Genomic DNA, 19,386 nt, shown 5'->3' with positions numbered 1-19,386 from the left:
AATCATCACATTTCAGTTTCTCTCTGAAGATGCTGTTATCTTTGTACATTTATATTATATTTAATGCTTTGAGTTTTGTCACCATAGGGAGGGTGGATCATATGTAAAGCAATAGCACCAAACTACACATTTTTATAAATTTAGGCAAAGATGCTATGAACTTAACAATACTTAACTACTGGTATTAACAATCTACAATTATTTCTTAATACAGAAACTTTAGTATTGCAAAATTTATCCATATACCACCAATCAGTATGAATTAAGCACCTGTCTTATTAGAATCCTCTTTTAAAAACTACCTAAAGGGAGAAAGACATGTAAAGAAACGATTCTGATGGGTACTTGATGGAATTATGTACAGCATACAATACAGATACAAAGGGGAGGGAAGTATCTCAGGGGTAGCAGCATAATGGCCAGAAAGAGCTTCACAGGCAGGGTGGTCCCTGAGTTGAGGGAGGTCACTAAAAGTTAGGTGTGCATATACTCGCAGAGCTGTGCATGTGGGCACACAAAGGTGGAGCTGAGAGGTCTGTGGCTCTCCAGACCACAGAGACCCCACAGGCCAGGCAGAAGTTCTGTGGGCATCGGGGCCAGCCCAAAACAGGCTAATGGGATGGGACCCGCCGCCAACAATGAACTCCCACTTCTGAAATCAACTCTCCTTGGATCTGGTCTACAGTTTTCCTTTAAGAGGAATGGACTTTGGAGGTGAGAACGGTGTCTCAGCTTTAGTTCCCCGGGTTCTGGCTGGGAAAATACCCCCTGAAGGGCGCCAGAGAGGCACAAGGACAGCACTAACAGCTGGCAGCAGGCACCCCGGGAGAAGGTGCTCCTGGCCAGCTGGCCAGGGTGGCCATTCCCCGACAGCCAGGGTCCTTACCACTTCAGTCGGTCGGTAGTATTTAAGGTCCACCTTCACGTGAATTTTGCCAGTCTCCTTACATCTGCCCACTTCATTTTCATTCTTTCCTTCCCACCTGTAAAGAAGATAAACACTTAACCAGTGTCTAATTGCTTGGGAGCATCTGGCCAAGCTGCAGTCCCCAGGATGGCTGGCCAGCTCGCTGGGGGGGTATAAGCTCATTAACTCAGAGGGGCAGGCCTGTGCTCTTGCCTCAATGTGGGCTCCGCAGGGGCTCTCAAAGCCCTTCTAGAGCTGTGTCAAAAAGACAGATTCCTGGGCACCCCCAACTCCTTGAGAAACATCATGATAAATGCAGAAGCGAGACTTCAGAAATGAAGACATTAGCTTAAAAAAAAAGGGATTTAGATACGTTTCAAGGATTTGAAAGATGTGCTCTTTTTTAGACCACTATCGATAAGGTCAATCATTATAGATTAATTAATGTCTTTTATTCCCCCTCTCTTTTTTCCTGATTTTCATACTTACAGGGGTATTCAGTGCCAGTTTAGTCTGTTCCTTTGGGGGACATGTTCCTGGCCCTAATGGCCACTCACTCCATCCCTCCACTCTGTACCAGTGCTGCCACTCTTCCCAGGCCACACTGGGCCCACGCAGAAATCTCAGATGATGGAGCCTCCGAAAGTGCACAGGGAATTGGTCATTTCCTGCTGAGAGGCACATCCACGCCTCTCCACCAGGGAATGTCATTTGGACACAAGTCTCCTTCCCTGAATGTCCCCGGTTGCAACAGTAAGGAGCCACACATTTCTTCAGTGCACACTGAGCTTCAAGGTCAGCTCATTGTAAAATTCTCATTTGTGCTCTGTTCTCATTAAAAAAAAAAAAAAAAAAGTGAGGCCACTGACTTAATATTCACCTCTGGATTACTACAGCCTAACATCCCAACAACAGAATATATAATATATTTTGAGTTATTTATTGTTAAAATTTTGTTTTGGCAAGAAAATAAATTCAAACTCCTGAATTATGTTTGACTTCAGTGTTTAACCTTAGAATTTGCTGTGTCAGCTGGAAAGAAATCCTATGAACACAGGAAAATTCCATGTGCGCCCTAGATTAAGTGTTGACGGAGATCAAAGGGAAGAACGGAACACTGAGTTTGTTACTTGAATTGAGTCACAAGTGCCACTGACGGTCTTGCAGAGGGTTATATTTTAAAGTAGGTTCAGCATTAAAGACACAAACTAGAGCCACAAAAACTTATTTATTTATTTATTTTTTTTTTTGTACCGGGGATTGAACTCGGGTCCTTGCACTTGCAAGGCAGGCCAGTGAACCGATGAGCTAAATCCCCAGCCCAGAAAAACTTATTTCTGATGGCTCATCTGAAGAATCTGTCAAATCACCTCTTGGTGGCACAGGGGAATACTCAGCTTATCACTATGCTAAGTTTGCCTGTGGACTCAAGGGGAATGTGAAACTGCCCCTAACACCGAGAGAAGAGTGGCATGGTAGATGCAGCAACAGAGACTGGCCACGCGTCACCTCCCGTGACTTCTACACTGGTTAGTGACTGAAAAAGGCGTGTTGGGTAGTTTACTTATTGGCTTTAACTTCTTTCTTAATGTTAAGTATCAGATCACTTTGACAAGTCATGTAGAGCTGAGCATTTCAAAGCCAGGGAACAACTGGATAGGAACTAAATTTTGGAAAATTCACCTGGAAGTGGCATGTGGATGCTTTGGAGTATGGAGACTGAAACTTACAATGACATAACCTAAAATACACATCTAATTCTAAAGTTCATTGTTTAGGTGGAACCTTTTATTAGGTTCTGTATTTCATGGGTATATCTTTATTTTTATCCACACTTTGCACTTCCCAAAGAGACGTAAATTCAGCATCTCTGTGTAAGCCACAGGGTTAACAGAAACCCTGTTCACATTGTTGCTGTTTCTTCCACACGTTGCTGGGTATTCAGCTTAGCACAGGCCATGCTGACTTGTGTACGTATAGGTGTACACACTCCACTATAAGGTACACAGTCAGTATGTCTTTTATATTGGTAATCCTCAGATGTCACAAATTCAAGAAGCAGTGATTCAAACCTATTTATAGTTCTTTCTTGCTTTGTGAAATCAGATACAGACACACACATGAAAAGCCACAGAAAACACTTGAGAGATTTCCCTGATCTGAGGAGCATGTGGGTCAGAAAAGGAATGAGCCCAAGCCGGTGAGGTCCAGAGATTACACGTCTGCAAACTTCTTCGTAGAGAACAGCCTGCCAGGAAATAATTTCTGGGTTACATATCATGTATAGTCTTTGTTATGCATTCTTCCTTTCTCCTCCTTCTTCTTTTGCTTCCTTCTCTCGCTCCTCCTCCTCCACTTCTCCTTGTCATCTTTTCTCTCTACCCAAACCACCCTTTAAAACTGAAAACCACCCACATTCCAGGCATCCATGAGCTCTGGCCTGCAGGCCAGAGTTGTTCCTTTGCTCTAGCTGACTGGGTTAGTGGTATCTACTTCCCCTCAACTACAGAAAACCACAAGACTTATGTTCAGCTGGCTTTTCTGCATCCGCCACTGACTCTCTTTGGTTGCTTCCCTTGTCATAGAGAGCACTGGGGACTTGTGACATTGGCTGAAATGCAAAAAACTCAAGGAAAGACATCCCCCTCTTAGGGACCTGTTATACACAACCAAAAAGTCAGGCTGTGGCTAAAGTTTCTTTGGCACCTACAGAGCCGAGCTCCCACAACCTTTCTTGTTGTCTGAACACTGTCTGCTGGGCCTTGTTCCTGCAAATGCTTGTCTAGCGTCAAAACAATACCTAAGGTCATGCCATTGCCCTCTAAAATCAATATAGCTGCACTGAATAATCAAACGGGAACCAGGAAACAGCCCAAAGCAGAACTGAGTTGGCAAAAACCACTTTCTAATTTGTAGTAGGTCTGAAAGAGGGCAGTAAGCAAGTTTTGGCCAATGGCCAAAAAACATTCAGTTACAATAATACATGAAACACTTGTATTAACAAGTAAAAGGTAACAGCTAACATGTCCTAGTAAATAATGCTGTGAATCAAAGTGGATCTGAAATTTCAATGAAATCATGGTGACTTGACAGGGAGTAGAGGACTCAGCTAATTAATAGTCACTAATGGAGGCCAGCAGCTCACCAAGTAAGGGTCCTATATAATTCATTTTAAAAAAATAAATGTTTGGCTCCTAGTAAGCATTAAATAGCCACAGAAAATAATGACAGAATCATGCACAAAAAGGCCCTATGAGGTCCTTTTACAATGTACTCCTGTAGAAGGCCCTTTCAGGAACACGAAAGAGCAAAATCCACCAGGTGAGTCCTGCTTAGGATGAGTCCATCTGCACGGCAAGGCGCGATGCAGTCCTTGGGGAGATGAGGGCCACGAGAGCTCTCAGGACTTATGTCCATGACAGGCTGTTTATTTGGGTGTGGGTACAGAAGCAAAGGCTGCCACCGTGAGAGCTCAGTCAGTGATGGTCCTGGCAGAGACGGAGGCTTGCACACAGTTTTGCTTCCTCCCCAGGCCACTTATGAAGCTGGAATGAATTCACAAGGCTGCAAGCACAGGAAAGAAGCCAGATTCTGGAAGCTGGGGGCAGACTGGAGGAGCGTTAGGGGGCCTAGCAGAGCCCAGCTGCAGATGCTCGGGATCCTGGGCCACCTCTCCTAGTCCTTATCACCTGGCAGCCACCTCACCCAGCCTGAGGAGAAAGGTCACTGGGCTGAAGGTCCCCGGCCCAGGGCAGTCAGGGTGCTGAAATGGGGGACAGAGCAAGTGTCTGTGTGCCCAGCAGGGGGGCGGGCCAGCCTCCTGCTGAACAGCCCCAGGACCACTGCCTTAGGGACACAGCCAACTCTAGCCATGCTATCACTGCACAAGACACCAAATTCACATCGCAGTCCTAACTTAAACATAAGTAGAAAACTGAGGCTTAACACACAACTGTGAGGAAAACCACATACGTGAAAGGTCAAATCAAAATAAGTCAAACCAACAATAACAACTTGAGGGGAAACAGAACAAGCATGAAGAAAATTAAAACCAAATAAAAACAAAACACCCCTTCCAAGTAACATCTTTAATATCCCCAGACACAGAAATATGGATATGGAGGGGGAGCCAAGCAGGCTAATATATTATAAAAGGATAATATAAACAAATTGAGAGATTTTAGAAATTGAAAAAGACAACCAGAAATTTAAAACTCAAGAAAAAGTTGAGGACATCTCCCAGAAAATAGAATACAAAGATAAAGGCATAAGAATAGAAGGAAGGCAAGCTCAGGAGAAGTTTCCAAAGTGTACAGGAAATTGGAGCAGAGCACTTGATTTGCCTCTGTGGGCCGAGCATGGCAGCCAGAGTCTGCAGCATAGCTCTTCAGGAGGCTAGAAGGTCACTTGGGCTAAAGACAGGCTGGGCAACACAGCCAGATCCCATCTCAAAATCTTAGGCAAGTTACTTTTTCGTTTTCAGTATGTTTTTATTAGCTCCTATTAATTTTACAGGACATTGGAGTTCAATGTGGTGCTTCCATACATGCACAGAACATAATCTGAACATCCAGCCCCTCTTACCTTCTCCTCACTCTGCTTGGATACCCTTTCCCCTGCAGGGCAGACCCCAGGCTGCACACAGCACCCTGCCCAGAATTCTACAGCTTTATTCATGCCAACAAAGATAACTGTTCTTAAGTAAGCTGGTTCTGGCAGCAAGAAGCCCAGCTGTTAATGTTACGGAGAGTGAACTACAATGAGAGAAGAAAATTGAAACCCATTCTCCAGCTCTACAGGGGAAGGCACTTCTCAAGATTAACACATATGTCCCACGCTTTCTCTATCCAGGCCCTTCTCAGTGTTAACTACTGACCTCTGCCAAGAGGCAGGCAGGGAGTGGAGTCCGCATTTTATAAATGGGGAAAAAGGGCTGTGGGACTTGCAGAAGAAAGCACGGGTGACAGTGTGAGGGCCAGCATTGCAGAGCCAGGCCTCTAGGCTGCTGGGTAGGGGCTCAGGCTGACACCTTCTAAAAAGGGCAGTGACAATTTTATGGGTAAGCCCCTCCCAAACATTATTCTTGGTAATAGTTGTCAGCTGGTCCATATTTCCATCTTCTTTTAATCAGTGTCACTGAGAAGCTGTTCCACAGATAAGCCCACTTTGGAGTGGGATAGGGAACTCAAAGGAAAAGCCCTGGGTATGGTGCCTATGGGGGGGTGGGCTCAAGAGATAAAAAGGAAATAAATAAATATTTAACAGTTAAGTAAAGGCTAGGCATTGGCTCTCCTCAGCTGTCAAATGGCAGTGAAATTCTGCACAGCCAGAATTTAAATGAGCTTTGATGTTTCTATGCTATCTTTACAAATGCATTGCTAAACACACTCTGGCTCCCTCCTTTATTTTTATTTATTTACTTATTTGTTTAAACTCAGCTGGGGCCCAAAGCAAGGATATAGGTGGAATTTCTCCTGCTTTACAAGAGAAAGCAAACATATGATAGCTTCACTGCAGGGCCACTTGGGGACTGGCCTTAGACACCACAGAAGGTCTCCACCACACCTTATCATTCTGTATCCCTTCTTTCCACCGCCCCCATGTCTGTGCCATACAGTCCTAAGTGCCAGCTACTATGCTCCTGCAAGAACTGGGCCTGGTCTCCATCCTTAGAAGATTGGAGTTGGGGGCCTTCCCATCTCATGAGCAAACAATGGCAGGAGCCAGCCTCTGGCACAGCTGAGAGGAATTCCCAGCACAGGCTGGGTGGAGGGGAGGGTGGACGCCTTAGCAAGGCTATCTAAGCTAAGACCCTGGGCGGGGGGGCGGGGGTGCATGGGAAGTGACCCAGGAAGCAGCAGGAAACTAGGAGTAGGCAGTTCTCAGTTTGTCCCAGTGGTCCAGCTGGTCTACCCAGCTTACCAGTTTGCCTAGCACCCACATACAACTGGCTGCCTCCTACCTCCACTCCTTTCTCATGCCATGCCACCCAACTGGGCTGATTTCCCTCTTCTTAACTACCATCCATGTCTTCTGCTTGGGCAAGGCTGGCTCCAATCCACCTTTCTGCAAACATCACTCCAATCTTGACCACGGTGCTCTGACTTCAGTGCTGATACCACACATTTACACAATACCAACACCTGTGTAGATATATGTGTAAGAACTATGTGTTTATTAACTGTCACCCAGTTGGATCTATAATTCTCAAGGTCAAGGAAACAGCTTTTGATTCTTTTTGATAACTGTCTTTGAGAGAAAATGAGGTGAGCAGAGCACAGTTACTGAGCATGGGTATTTGTTGGGCACTCTGATGTTCAGTTAGATAATTATGAAGATAGCACTGATTTTCAGGATCTAAGAGACCAATGGTTCAGAGGTAAAACTGACCTGTGACTTAATGAACTGGTCAGCTGCACATGGAATGAATGAGGGTTACCTCAGTCACCAAGGCACAGCACCACGTCAGGACTCAATCCCACACGTCTGCTGCTTCAACAAAGGCATACATTTACTTAGGCTGAAGTATGTGAGTTGTTATGGGCAAAGAATCCAAGTTTCTTATGAGCTTATAAAAAATCAATGATATTAATTCAATCAGGAAACAGGGAGACAGAGAGGAGAGGAAGGCAGGAAAGAGGAAGAAAGCAAGAAAACAAAGAGAGGAGGAAGGGGAGAAAAAGACTCCCACTTTCTTTTGTGGTGTTGATGATGAAACCCAGGGCCTCAGGCAAGCTGGGTAGATGCTCTACCACTGAGAGTTCCCTTGCAGATCAAAACCTGGAGAGTTTAGATGAAAAGCTCAGTCTTACCACTCTGACTAAATACAGGGTGGATACTTTTGAAAGCCTCAGTCTATTTTGAGAATGTTCTGGAAGTTCATGGCACTTCCACTCAGGATAGGTAGTTACACACACATTTGCCTGCCATGATCAGTTTTTGTGTGATGATGACCATGACAAAAGTGAGTTACATCTCTGTCACTCAGTTTGGTTAGTCTAGACATGACAGAATGATGGAGCAAGTTTCTGAGGTGGGAGTGAAAGCCATCAGATGGCTGGCCTAAAAACAGCATATACAAGGTATGATGGGAAAATGAAGAACCACATGGTTTTCCTTCTCCTGCAGTCCTCTACATGGGACCCTTGTTAGTATGTCACATGAAATTCTGCTCATCAGCAGCCACAGATCAGGGTTTGTTTTCCTATAGCGCTATGGAACACACACAGACCAGCAAACTTTGGAGGACTGATCCAGACGTGGGAGTACTACATTCCTGCCCGGAAACCCGCAACCTCTGCAGCCATGGGTCTTTCTCCTTGCTCATCCTCTCAGAATCCTGCTCCAGAGGCTGGGACCCAGATCCACAAGTTCCATGTACCAGGAAACAATACCAAATAAGGGGAGCACATGGGCACAGCATGACTGGGAGGATGTTGGAAGTGGGCTTCTTTTTAAATGTATATTACTTTTACCCCCGCTTTCACCGAAAATGTAAGCATAGCACCCCAGACTATGATAACTATTTCCACTGAGTGAGACATCCTTTTCCCCCAGCAGCACATAATAGTACTCATGTGGTTGCAAGCTGTTCTTACAACTCTCTTTTCAAAATTTAACAAGATTAATGACAGAAAATTAGTCAAGACAAGTATTTGCCTGTTTGGTTTATCCTATCATCATCATAGTTGTAGAAGCAAAGTGTTTCCTTTTCATATTACTTACTAGTAAAGTTGACAGGAAACTGCAATAAAGCACAGCACTAAAAAGAGCCCCCCATGATGCACCTTCCCCCAAACACACACACATACCCTGTGATGCTCTTAGATGGAAACAGTTGCTGTCACAAGGCTGCCTTCCAAACACAAAGGTCCCCATGAAAATTTAAGCACTTTATCAGTGTTGCACAAGGTACTGATCTGCTCCTCTGAGTGTCTTCCACTAACCCAAACTCAAATCAATGTGTTATTTCCTATTATATTCAAAGCAAAAATCACCCACATGACATCAGTGACTTCAAGAGGGAATACTGTAACACAGCTGTCTAGCCTTTTCAGTGGACATTACAACACATCAAGGATTTACAAAAACAGTAGCCTAAATAGACAGGCAACAGATCTTAAAACAACTCAAGTGAAGATGTTCCAGACACTGATTAGTGTGCTTGGCAAAGAAGAGTCATATGCTGTGAGGTTGCAGGAAAAGTCTGGAAGCTAAGGGAAAATATCTATAACTTTGGTTTTTTTCTTTTTTGGTGTGATACTAGGCAAGCTCACTACCACCAAGGTGCACCCAGCCCTCTAACTCCTTTGCAACACATGAAGCACAGCAGGTGTAAACTGTGAGAGGTTGAGACCTTACTTTTAAGTGAAATAAATAGGACACACATGTGTAAATACTGAACAGTTTCTCTGGTGTGAAAAACTTAACAGTGTAAATAAGGATCAGAATGTATAACTGATATTGTGAAATAGGAAGAAAAAGGGTAAAGGAGTAGGGGAAGTGGGAGGGGTAGGGGGAAAGAAAGAATAGAAAAGAAAAAATATGAGCAAAGGAAAACATGAAAACAAAGACTTTGTAAATAGGGAAGGGTGGAAAGGGTGAAGGGAGGGCAGGTGAATGGGGAAAATATAAGAACCAAGATACGTCATGTAAAGGTACAAGATCCCAATGATGAATGTAACTATTGTATACCTAAAATATACCAATAAAGTTAATGGAAAAGAAAAAAAAAAGAAGATATACAAAAAAAGAAAACTGTGAGAGGGAGGCAATCTATTTATTATTTTTTGAGGCTCCCCCACATACAGAAGCTTTTAATTTTTTTTCCTGGTAGCAGGGATCAAACTCAGGACCTTGAACTTAGAAGCTCTCAATCTTAATGTTGCCACTCCTGGTGCCTCTGGATCTAATTGTTCATCAAATCCTGTTGATCCGAAGTTTCTCTTGAATTCATCCTCCCTCCTCTCTCCATTCCCTTGACTGAATCAGGTCTTCTAGGAGGAAGAGTGGTGGCTTCCCTATAGCATCGCCGCCATACACAATCAGTCACGCTGACTATGGCACCAGGGAGATTAGGTGACACCTGGCAATCCTGGCAGGTTTTTCTGGACAAGCTGGCTCTGGGGACTACACACTTGTGCTCACTGAAGCACCTGCAGAACGCCTGTCCCGAGCAGCTGTTGTGAGCGTTGAGGGAGGCTGACTGGGAGTGAGACTACAGCACTGGTATCAACTGCTTACAGCTGCAGACCCAAGCAACTTGGGAAGATGCTGCAGTGTAGGGGATTAGCTTTTAGTGACAGAGTTTAAAACCAAAATTGTACATGGTGAGAAATTCCCTTGAAAAATCCTCCAAATCTAGCTTTCTTCCATCAGAATTAGGGATCTTGAAAACTCAAAAGCCAAGTGATACCTTCCTTTGCTCTCTTTGCATTTAGCTGGGGCTTCCATTTCCCAGAGGGGTGTACAAGGCCCTGGGCTTGATTCCCAGCACCAAAAAGTACAGTGTAAGCCTGGAAAGGGCCAGGTTCAGCACAGTGATGTACTTCCTCTACTGGAGACTTTTAATCATGCCATGGTGATCAGTAGTTCTCCAAGTGGGCTTGTAGATGCAGTATTTTCTAGAGAAGGTAGGCATGGTGTTCTATTTTAGAATAGCATACCAGTTTGGGGAAGACTGTGGGCTTAAAAAAAGAAATCAGCACTTATGCCCTTAGGACCTTAGCACAAGAGGATATCATGACCACTCATGATGACTAAATTCAGGACAGTGTCTCCAGGAAGGAAGAATGGCAAGGGTTCAGACACCTTTCAGAATGCCTAATGGCTATCTGTGTATGTTCTTGCATGAAGCTATTAGTTCAGAATTTAACTCATTTTAAATTGAGTTATCTTCTTAATGTAAATTTTTGGAGTTCTTACATTCTAGATATATATGCATATTTTATCAGCTATATGGATCACACTTATTTTTTTCCCAGACTGTGACTTGACTTTTCATTTTATTAACAGTCCCTTTCAAAGAGCAGAGATTATAAATTGTGCTACTCATTTAATCTGTATTCTTCTTTGAGGTGCAGGGTACTGAACCAGGGCCTCATGTATCTTAGCAAGCTATTCCCAAGCTACATCCCACACCCACATTTTAAAAATGTATCCTAAGAAACCCTTGCCTTGTAATCCTCCTGCCTCAGTCTCCCAAGTAGCTGGGATCACAGGTTTATGCCACCATGTCGATCTCTTTTGCTTTCTTAATGTGGTGAATTAAAATCATTTCCAAATGTTAAACCAACCTTGCATTCCTGAGATAAATCCCATTTGGTCACGATGTATTAACTTTTTGTACATTTATAGATTCAACTCGCTTATATTTAATAAGTGAGTTTTTTGTTTCTTTGTTTATATGGAATACTATATATTTCTTTAGTACCAGGGTAGTGCTGGTCCCATTAAGAGTTGGGATATGTTCACCCTTCCAAATATATACAGCAAGAGCATTGTTTTCTTCCTTAAATACTTGCTAGAATTCACTAGCGAAATTCAGTTTCTTTAACAAGAATAGAATGAATGATTAAGATCTTAAGTTTTTCTGTAGTCAGTCTTGGCAATTCTTGTCTGTCATAAAATATATCCATAATTTGTCCTTCAACTAGACAAATGGACAGGCAAACAATTTTTCATAATATCTCTTTATTATTCTACTAATTGTTATTATTTTACTAAGGTTTGAGGGTTCTTTAGTGATGTTCCCATTTTTAACCCTAATATTTATAATTTGCATTTTCTCTGTTCTTTAGTTCATTGATAGCCATTTTGACTTGATCAATTCCTTCTTTCTGTTTTCTTTGAATTTAATTTGCTCTTCCTTTCCTAAACTCATGATATGGGAAATCAGATTGCTGGTCAAGTAACTTGCTTTTTTCTTAATATTGGTATTCAAAGCCTTAAATTGCCTCTTAAACACTGCTTTAGCTGTGGTCCACATATTTTTTTGTTTGCAATGCATCATCTCAGCTTTTGTTTGCATGGGAAAATTCTTTAATTCACGTCTATCTTTTGGAATATATTTTTAGGTACAGAATTCTAACTTGAAGACTTCCGTTAGCACTTTAAAGACACAGATCTATTGCCTTCTGTCTTTCATACTTTCTGACAAAAAGTTTTTTATTAGTTCTTCTATAAATGATTATTTTTCTTCTCTAGGAGCTCTTATATTTTTTTCATTACTATTTAGTTTCAGTGTTTTGATTATGATATATATTGGAGTGACTTCCACTGCCATCCAATGCTGATATTTTATCTAGTTTCCTTTTTTTATTTAAGACAAAGAATTAAATCTATTTTCTTTTATTTCATCATGGCTAGAAGTAGAAGTATTCTGGAAAATAGTTTGGTGGTTCCTCAAAAAGTCAAACACAGAACTACCATGTTACCCAGAAATTCCACTTCTAAGTACAGACCTCCAAAAGCTGGAAGCAGGGATCAAACAGGTATTTCTAAATGCAGGTCCATAGCAGCATTATCCCCAACAGCCAAGAGGTGAAAACAGCCAGGCATCCATTGACATATAATGAGATCAACAAGATGTGGTGCAAGCACCAACGGGATTAAATTCAGTCTTACAGAGATGTGACTGCCACAACATGAGTGCATTTTGAAAACACTGTGTTAAGCAAAATAAGACAGACACAAAAGGACAAATGTGGAGGGACTCAACTCATATGAGGTTCCTAGAATAGGTAAATTTATAGAGAGAGCAAATAGAGGTTACTGGAGGGAAAGGGAAGCTGGATTTATTATTTAGAATTATGGAAAAGTTCTGAAAATGGATAGAGGTGATGGGTGCACATTATGAACGTAATTAATACCACTAAACTCTACAAGTAAGATGGAAAATTTAACATTATCTGTATTTTACCTCCATAAAAAACTCATCAAAAGAGAAGGCTCTTTCATGTATAAGGACCATCCAAATATCCTTCAAATATTTTGGTCAGAATATGAAAATCTGACTTAAAAACTTGAATAGTAATGCAACAGGTAAGTGCAGGGCATGATTATAAACTGGGCCATCTGGTATAAAGTACTGCATTGGTCCAACGGCCAAAACTCAAATGGGCTCTGAGGATTATATGGGAGTAATTTATCACTGTGAATTTCCTGAGTTTGATGGGTGTATTGCATTTATGCGGGAGAATGTCATTGTTCGTAGGAAACACACACAGATTCAGGATGATGGGGCATCAGGCCATAACTTACTTTCAGTGGTTCAGATAAGACTGTAATGTATTTTAAACTTTTCTGTAAATTTGTGATGGCCTCAATTATTAGAAATATAAAATGAAAGTAGTACAAAAGACTGGGTAATGTTATTTCATTGGGCTAGTAAAAGTACAATTAGCCACAGTAAAATCAATAGCAATGAATAGCAAAAGATGACAACTATATCACAATAAAAACTTAACACTGGAAACATAAAAATAAAATTTTAAAGTAAGACATAAATAGAATTCGAAAAAACTGGGTTTAGATGCTGACAATCATTTGACACCTACAGTAAGCAGGGCTGGATGCAGTCACTCAGAATGCAGGGCCAGCTTTCCAAGAGTGGAAAGGGGAAGAGGAGAACAGAGCTGACCAGGAGGAGGGAGCAGTTACATGTGCCTGCCAGGGATGTCTCAGCTGAGCATCAAGCCCCTCCCAGCCATACTTACACGATGGTTTTGCCGATGTGCATAAAGGACCTCTCCACAAATTCACGGACACTGTGGACTTCCCCAGTAGCGATGACAAAGTCCTCCGGCTCATCATTCTGCAACATCAGCCACATAGCCTAGAGAGAGAGGCAGATCCATGTGACACATTCAGCAGCCACTCTGGACAGGGGCAACCAGAAAACTGAATGTGAATTGAATGCAGTGCTGCAACCCTGCTGTGATGGTGCACACACTTTTGTGTGCCTTGCAGACATCTGGGGACTATCTGGGTATAGATGCCTGGGCCCCGGCTGCAGAGGTGAGGCCTTGGCAGGAATCTTTTACGTCCCTGGTGAGTCATATGCAATAGGTCCCTGCACCATAACTTATGGGAACATGACGTTGAACAGTATCTGTGACAAGAAACCTTTTTATAGTATATTTGTGAGCAAACCTTTTATAATCTCTTTGGCTAAGAGGCTTTTTATGGTATGTTCATGAAAGAACAATTCCAAAGGACTAATGTTCATGCACATCATCAATGGCAGGTAAGGAAAAATCATTTGTACTGAGATTATGAATTCAATCATTAAACTCTTCAAAAGTATGAACTCATTTTTTAACCATGAAGTTGAAAATCTATCATTTGAAAAGTAAAATAGATGATCATCAACAGAGAAACAATCAGTTATCTGAGAGGCAATGAATACATTAACACCAGAGTTAAGGGTTTCCTAAGGTAGCATCATTTCAGGTCCGGGACTCAGCTTTGCCGCAGTGATCACGGCGGACATCTCATTGAGCTACAATTCTCAGTGGGAACAAGGGGGCCAGCTAGGCCAAAAGTCCTGCAGCATTCTGGGACACAGGCTGGTGGCACCAACCATGACCTGTATTTATGCAGTTAGAAAAAGCTTTTATCAGTAGCATGTAGGCTGACAGTTTCCATAGTGTGGCACCAGATGTTAATTATAAAGCATTTTACACAGTTCCAGATGCAGAGTTTTAAAAAATTAAGTTTAGCTGGTAGAGAGGAACCTGGCCCCTTGAGAAAGATCCAAGTCCAAGGCAGCGGGTGTAGCATGGTGGTGCTGCACAGAGCATGTGCTAAGCATGTACGAGACTCTGGGTTCAATCCCAGCACTACAAAAAAGAAAGGAAAGGAAAAATCAAAACAAAACAAAGAGAATGATCCAAGTAAAAAATGGTTCTCCCCGTCACTGTCACCCATTTTCAAAATGAACTGGCTAAGAAGCACAAGCACTCTTGTGACACTGTCCCACTGAATCCTTGCTCTCACATTTGGTAAACACTAGGCTGGTTTTAGAGAAGCTCAAAAACACATTACTGAAATAAATAAGCCCCAGCTTATTTTCCCTTAGAAAACGCCACCAAAATTATTAATCCCTGTTTGTTTATTTATTTATTTATATTTGTGAATTTGTGGCAACTTCCTAAAAAAAACTCTATTTCCCTTTTACTCTAATTTGCTCCTTATGGATATTTTCATATTGTTGGTCTACTATGAAATTATTTGAAATCATGCTTTTGTTTTAAGGAAGATGACTATTTGGATACTTTTTCTGTTTGATTTCTATTTCTGCTCTGTGGAAGGTGACAGTTAAGGCAGCTTCCCATGCCTTAAAATGAGGTCCACTGGTGGGGACAAAGGCAATTATTTCAAGTCAGTGACCCACCATAAAGTTAATGGCAGAGGACCCTGCCTTGATGGAGAGACAGTTTTGTTTATGTTCATGAAATACCTGCAGTCTCATTTTGCATTAAGAGATCAGAGGTGATGAATGTAGTGACAACACTTTTAAATGCTGTACTCCTGCTACTACTGATAAAGCTTGATCAGTTTATAATGGCATCGAATGCAGGCGTTCCCTGTATAGGGACAGTGCACCTCGCAGATGCAGTCCACACTTGCTGGCCCTACAGGCTGTGAAGAGCTGACGACTGAGAGGAGGAACAGGCCACATGCAGGTGGGGAACTCTGCGCAGGTCTGCACCCTGCCGGGAGGGCCTGAGCCTAGAATGCGCTCTCTTGTGATCTGTCAGAGGACGCTGACCTCTCCTTCTAGATCCTGGACCTGGGTCCCAGGTCCAGCCCTGGAGTGAGTTGGCACTGTCTCATCAAGGTTTTCTGTGATGAGCAGCGCACAACACAGTGACCTCACCAGGCTGCAGCTGCCCTTTGACCACCCTTCCTGACCAAACCACTCTGTAACTCTCTGAGCAAGACCAGTGCACACCTATACATATGCACACATATACACATGCGTGTGCACACACACACACACACACACACAAACTTGTTTTGGCATTTGTCAAAATATTTTTGGAGTTTTTAGGAAAAATTAAATTATTCCTCTGAATAGAATTTCTGTAAACATTTTCTAAGGGATTATACGTAACAGAGTAAATACACTTAAATGTGTTTCACTCACTTTTCCATTCTAAAAAACAAATGTTTCAAGTAAGTCTTTCAGGACCACTTGGCAAATTTTCTTTCTTTAAGGACACTCTTTTGCTAGAATGGTTGCAGAAAAACCCTGGTTTAATCATGTGAAGGAAAACAAGGGCTTTGAAAAGTGAAAGAGGAAACACAATTGCTTGTCAATGGTGGCTCATTCTACACATGGCCCAGCCCCCTGATCTTGTTTTGTTCCCTGCAGGAATCTGGGGATCAGTCGGAGCCTCTCACTTGCGTGAAAGCCAGGGCCAAGAATCTGCCCTTTTCTTTTCCATCAGACTATCTGTGGCCTTTAACCTATCAATTTCTAGGCATTTCCTCTAAAGTTCATATTGTACCAGACTCCAGTCTGGGAATGGGAAGGGAAAGGATATACAATTCCAGATTTATTTGTTATTACTGAATAGTTTACTGGTTTTAACAGAGGGGAAGGGCTTTGTTTAACTTTCCACTGAGCATAATTAATGGTTATTGACTGGTAAATGAAGAACAGGTGACACTCTGGATTAGAAGATAAACGATCCTGTGTTCTGGTGTGATAATGGGTTAGCAATTTGCCACAAAGCCCAGGCCGAGTGCATCTCATCGATGCCAGATCACGTTGGAGACAAAGGCCCCTGTGTGAGGAGGATGCAGCCACTCGCCTCCGTGCGCAGCTGCACACGTTGATGTGCTCCATTTATTCCCTGATGGATGGCACAACTGAGGCAAAAGTTCACCATGCTCACCTTCCTGTTCACATGTGAGACCACACGACCCATGACACACCGGGCCACAGTCTGCGCAAAGATCGCACCCAGCTCTGGCTGCCGACCCAGAGGCCGTTGTGAGGCCGCACACTTCAGACGCCAGCCTTTTCCCTTTGTCTCTCAAGGAATCGAGGAGGAAAAAGACAGTCTTCCCACATTCTTTTGGTGCCCCTGAAGGATGTGACTGACTTATCCACTTCCTCAGACTCTTATTTACTTTCAGGCCTGACCTGATTACCAGTTCACATGAAGAAAGCTCCTGCTTTTTATCCATCCCACAGGGAGGAAAGCAAATCAGTGAAGGAATGTACCAGAGCTTCAGATTCTCCAACATAAAAATATCCCCTAGTGGCAAAAGAACAATGCAGTTTTCAAATGGCATCTCGTGTTCATTTTGCATAGAAGGCCCATGAGAATGAGGGGAAAACTGACCCACACAGCTGACATCTGACAGCTATGACGAGATGGGTATAGACATTTGTTAAATTTGTACGCATGCTTCCTTGTAACTGCATAATTAACCCATGTGCTCTACAAATTTAATTTAGAAAAGTCAAATACAACTTTAATTTTTAGAAATTTCAAGCCTGCTACTTGGCTGTCTGAGGCTCCGAAGGCCCTTGGAGAGGTTCTGCTCGGAAGGTGCCAGCTCTAGAGGCTGTTCACAGCTGGACCAGTGAAGGAGAACACCCAAAGCCATCACCACAGCCGACTGACTACACCTGATTCCATGCATGCCTTTTCGGGTGTGATGTGTGTTTGTCTTAAAAATCTGGATTCTGCAATTGCTTCCACCTCACCATTAACCTCCAGTTCAGTATCCAAGCCACAAACACTTATTAACTGAGCTGGCATCCATGAATAACAAGATTTGTTAATCAAGGTTATGTTTAACTATGTGCATTTGAGTGGTGCTTTCAGCCCTGTGCTTCTGTGCTTTATGTACTATTATAAAAATAATCAAAGTAGGAATATATATATATATATATATATATATTTGTATATAATATATACATATGGAAAAAGTCTATGACCTCTAGTCTAATAAAAATCATAGAGGCAAGGTTGTAGCTCATCAGTAAAGCACTTGCCTAGCATTCATAACACCTCAGATTCCATCCCCAGCACCACACACACACACACAGAATCATGTGAATTCGAACAAAGGAAAACTAGAGTTCCAAACAAAGAATGCAGTGTGGATCCCTTCACACACTCTTTAAGTGTTCTTTCGTAGCTGTTCTTATGATGGTGGCCTGACATTTACAGTGTGGGTCAGAACTTCAAGTGGCCTGTGGTAGCCAGGACTTATACTTGGTGGGTAGGCACCAAATCAGACAAGGAGAATACCCTCTACTCTGACACTTTTGGGGAAATAAGAGTCAAATGATCTACCTAATTTAAAAAAATCTATTTTCACAAAATCATATAACATAAACCTACAGCTTAGCTTTAGGGCCTTCTCAGTCCATCAATTTTTTTTTTAAGGACTAAAACACTGTAGCATGCAGATTTTTCTGATTAAAGATCTTTCAAATGCTTTAAAGATACAAAGTTAACAAATAGAAAAACAAACAAACAAACAAGCTAGTAGCTAAATTGCTCAGGCTGGCTTGAGGTTATGATTCCCTTGCCTCACCCTCCCAGAGTGCTGGGATTATAGCTGTGCACCACAATTGGCTGTTTTTACTCTTAACGTATCATTTTACATTGACGCCTAAGTACTGAAAGAAAGAAGGTATGACAAGGTTTGCCTTGCTCTTATCCTGTTATTTCAGGTAGGCACACCAGTGTGAAAATTCCAAGGTTGGGATTACCTTTTCTCTTGGAAAAGTTTTCCCTGGAAACAGTATGAAACATAATAGCTCCTGGTCATGTGTTAAACATTCTAAAATAAATTTTATGTGATAGTACCTGCTCTTTCAATACAGATCCTCATTATTCCAGTGAATAGTTAGTATAGTAGAATCTGGTTACTTATATCTATCTTTGAATATATTTTATCTCCCATTTCTTTCCATCTGTTTTAGGCACACCAATGATGCACGTGTTGCATCTCTTCTGTGGAGCTGCTCATCTATGATTTCCTAGTCAGTCCTACTATGTCTGTCTTTTTCCTATTTTATGAGAGATCCTCTAGGCTACTTACCTGATTATTTTTAGTATCATTTATTTGAAATTTTGCTGCTGTGACTTCAGTTTCTGTCACAGATTTCTTTTCCCTTTCTATATCATTCCTGATCACTACCACTTTGTTTTTAAATCTCATTTGGTATTTTGTTGAAGCCCGGGGACAGCAGCCTGTCGTCTTGAAGGGCTGGACAGGGAACACTTTAGGCTTATGGGACATATGGCTTTTGCCACCATTCAGCTCTGCTGTTGTAGACAAAGTAGCCACGGACAAGGTGGAAACAAAAGGGGAAGATTCCTATAAAAACATTATTTACAAACTCATAGCTTAATCTGCCCAGCTTTGCTCTATGAAGTTATCAAAAACAGGAGCCTAGAATTTCTTTGAGCCTCTGCAGAGTAAAGAGCTCACCCGCAAGTTTT

At 42.2% G+C, this 19,386-nt stretch overlaps 1 protein-coding gene across 1 annotated transcript in view; it reads right to left on the bottom strand.

Annotated features, from left to right (window-relative positions):
- Gmds (GDP-mannose 4,6-dehydratase) overlaps positions 1-19,386 on the bottom strand; it is a 520,891-nt gene that overhangs the window by 150,112 nt on the left and 351,393 nt on the right. Inside the window, exons 11-12 of the mRNA XM_033761793.1 lie at positions 13,624-13,742; positions 887-983 (exon numbers count right to left, since the gene is read on the bottom strand). Coding sequence (XP_033617684.1) covers positions 887-983; positions 13,624-13,742 — 216 coding nt within the window. The remainder of the gene's footprint in view (positions 1-886; positions 984-13,623; positions 13,743-19,386) is intronic.

Source organism: Fukomys damarensis, unplaced genomic scaffold, assembly GCF_012274545.1.
Source record: "Fukomys damarensis isolate Sample0158 unplaced genomic scaffold, DMR_v1.0_HiC HiC_scaffold_10, whole genome shotgun sequence".
In the NCBI taxonomy this organism is placed as follows: domain Eukaryota; kingdom Metazoa; phylum Chordata; class Mammalia; order Rodentia; family Bathyergidae; genus Fukomys; species Fukomys damarensis.
The sequence above is the reverse complement of the archived record's forward strand: the minus strand, read 5'-3'. Positions and strand labels throughout refer to the sequence as shown.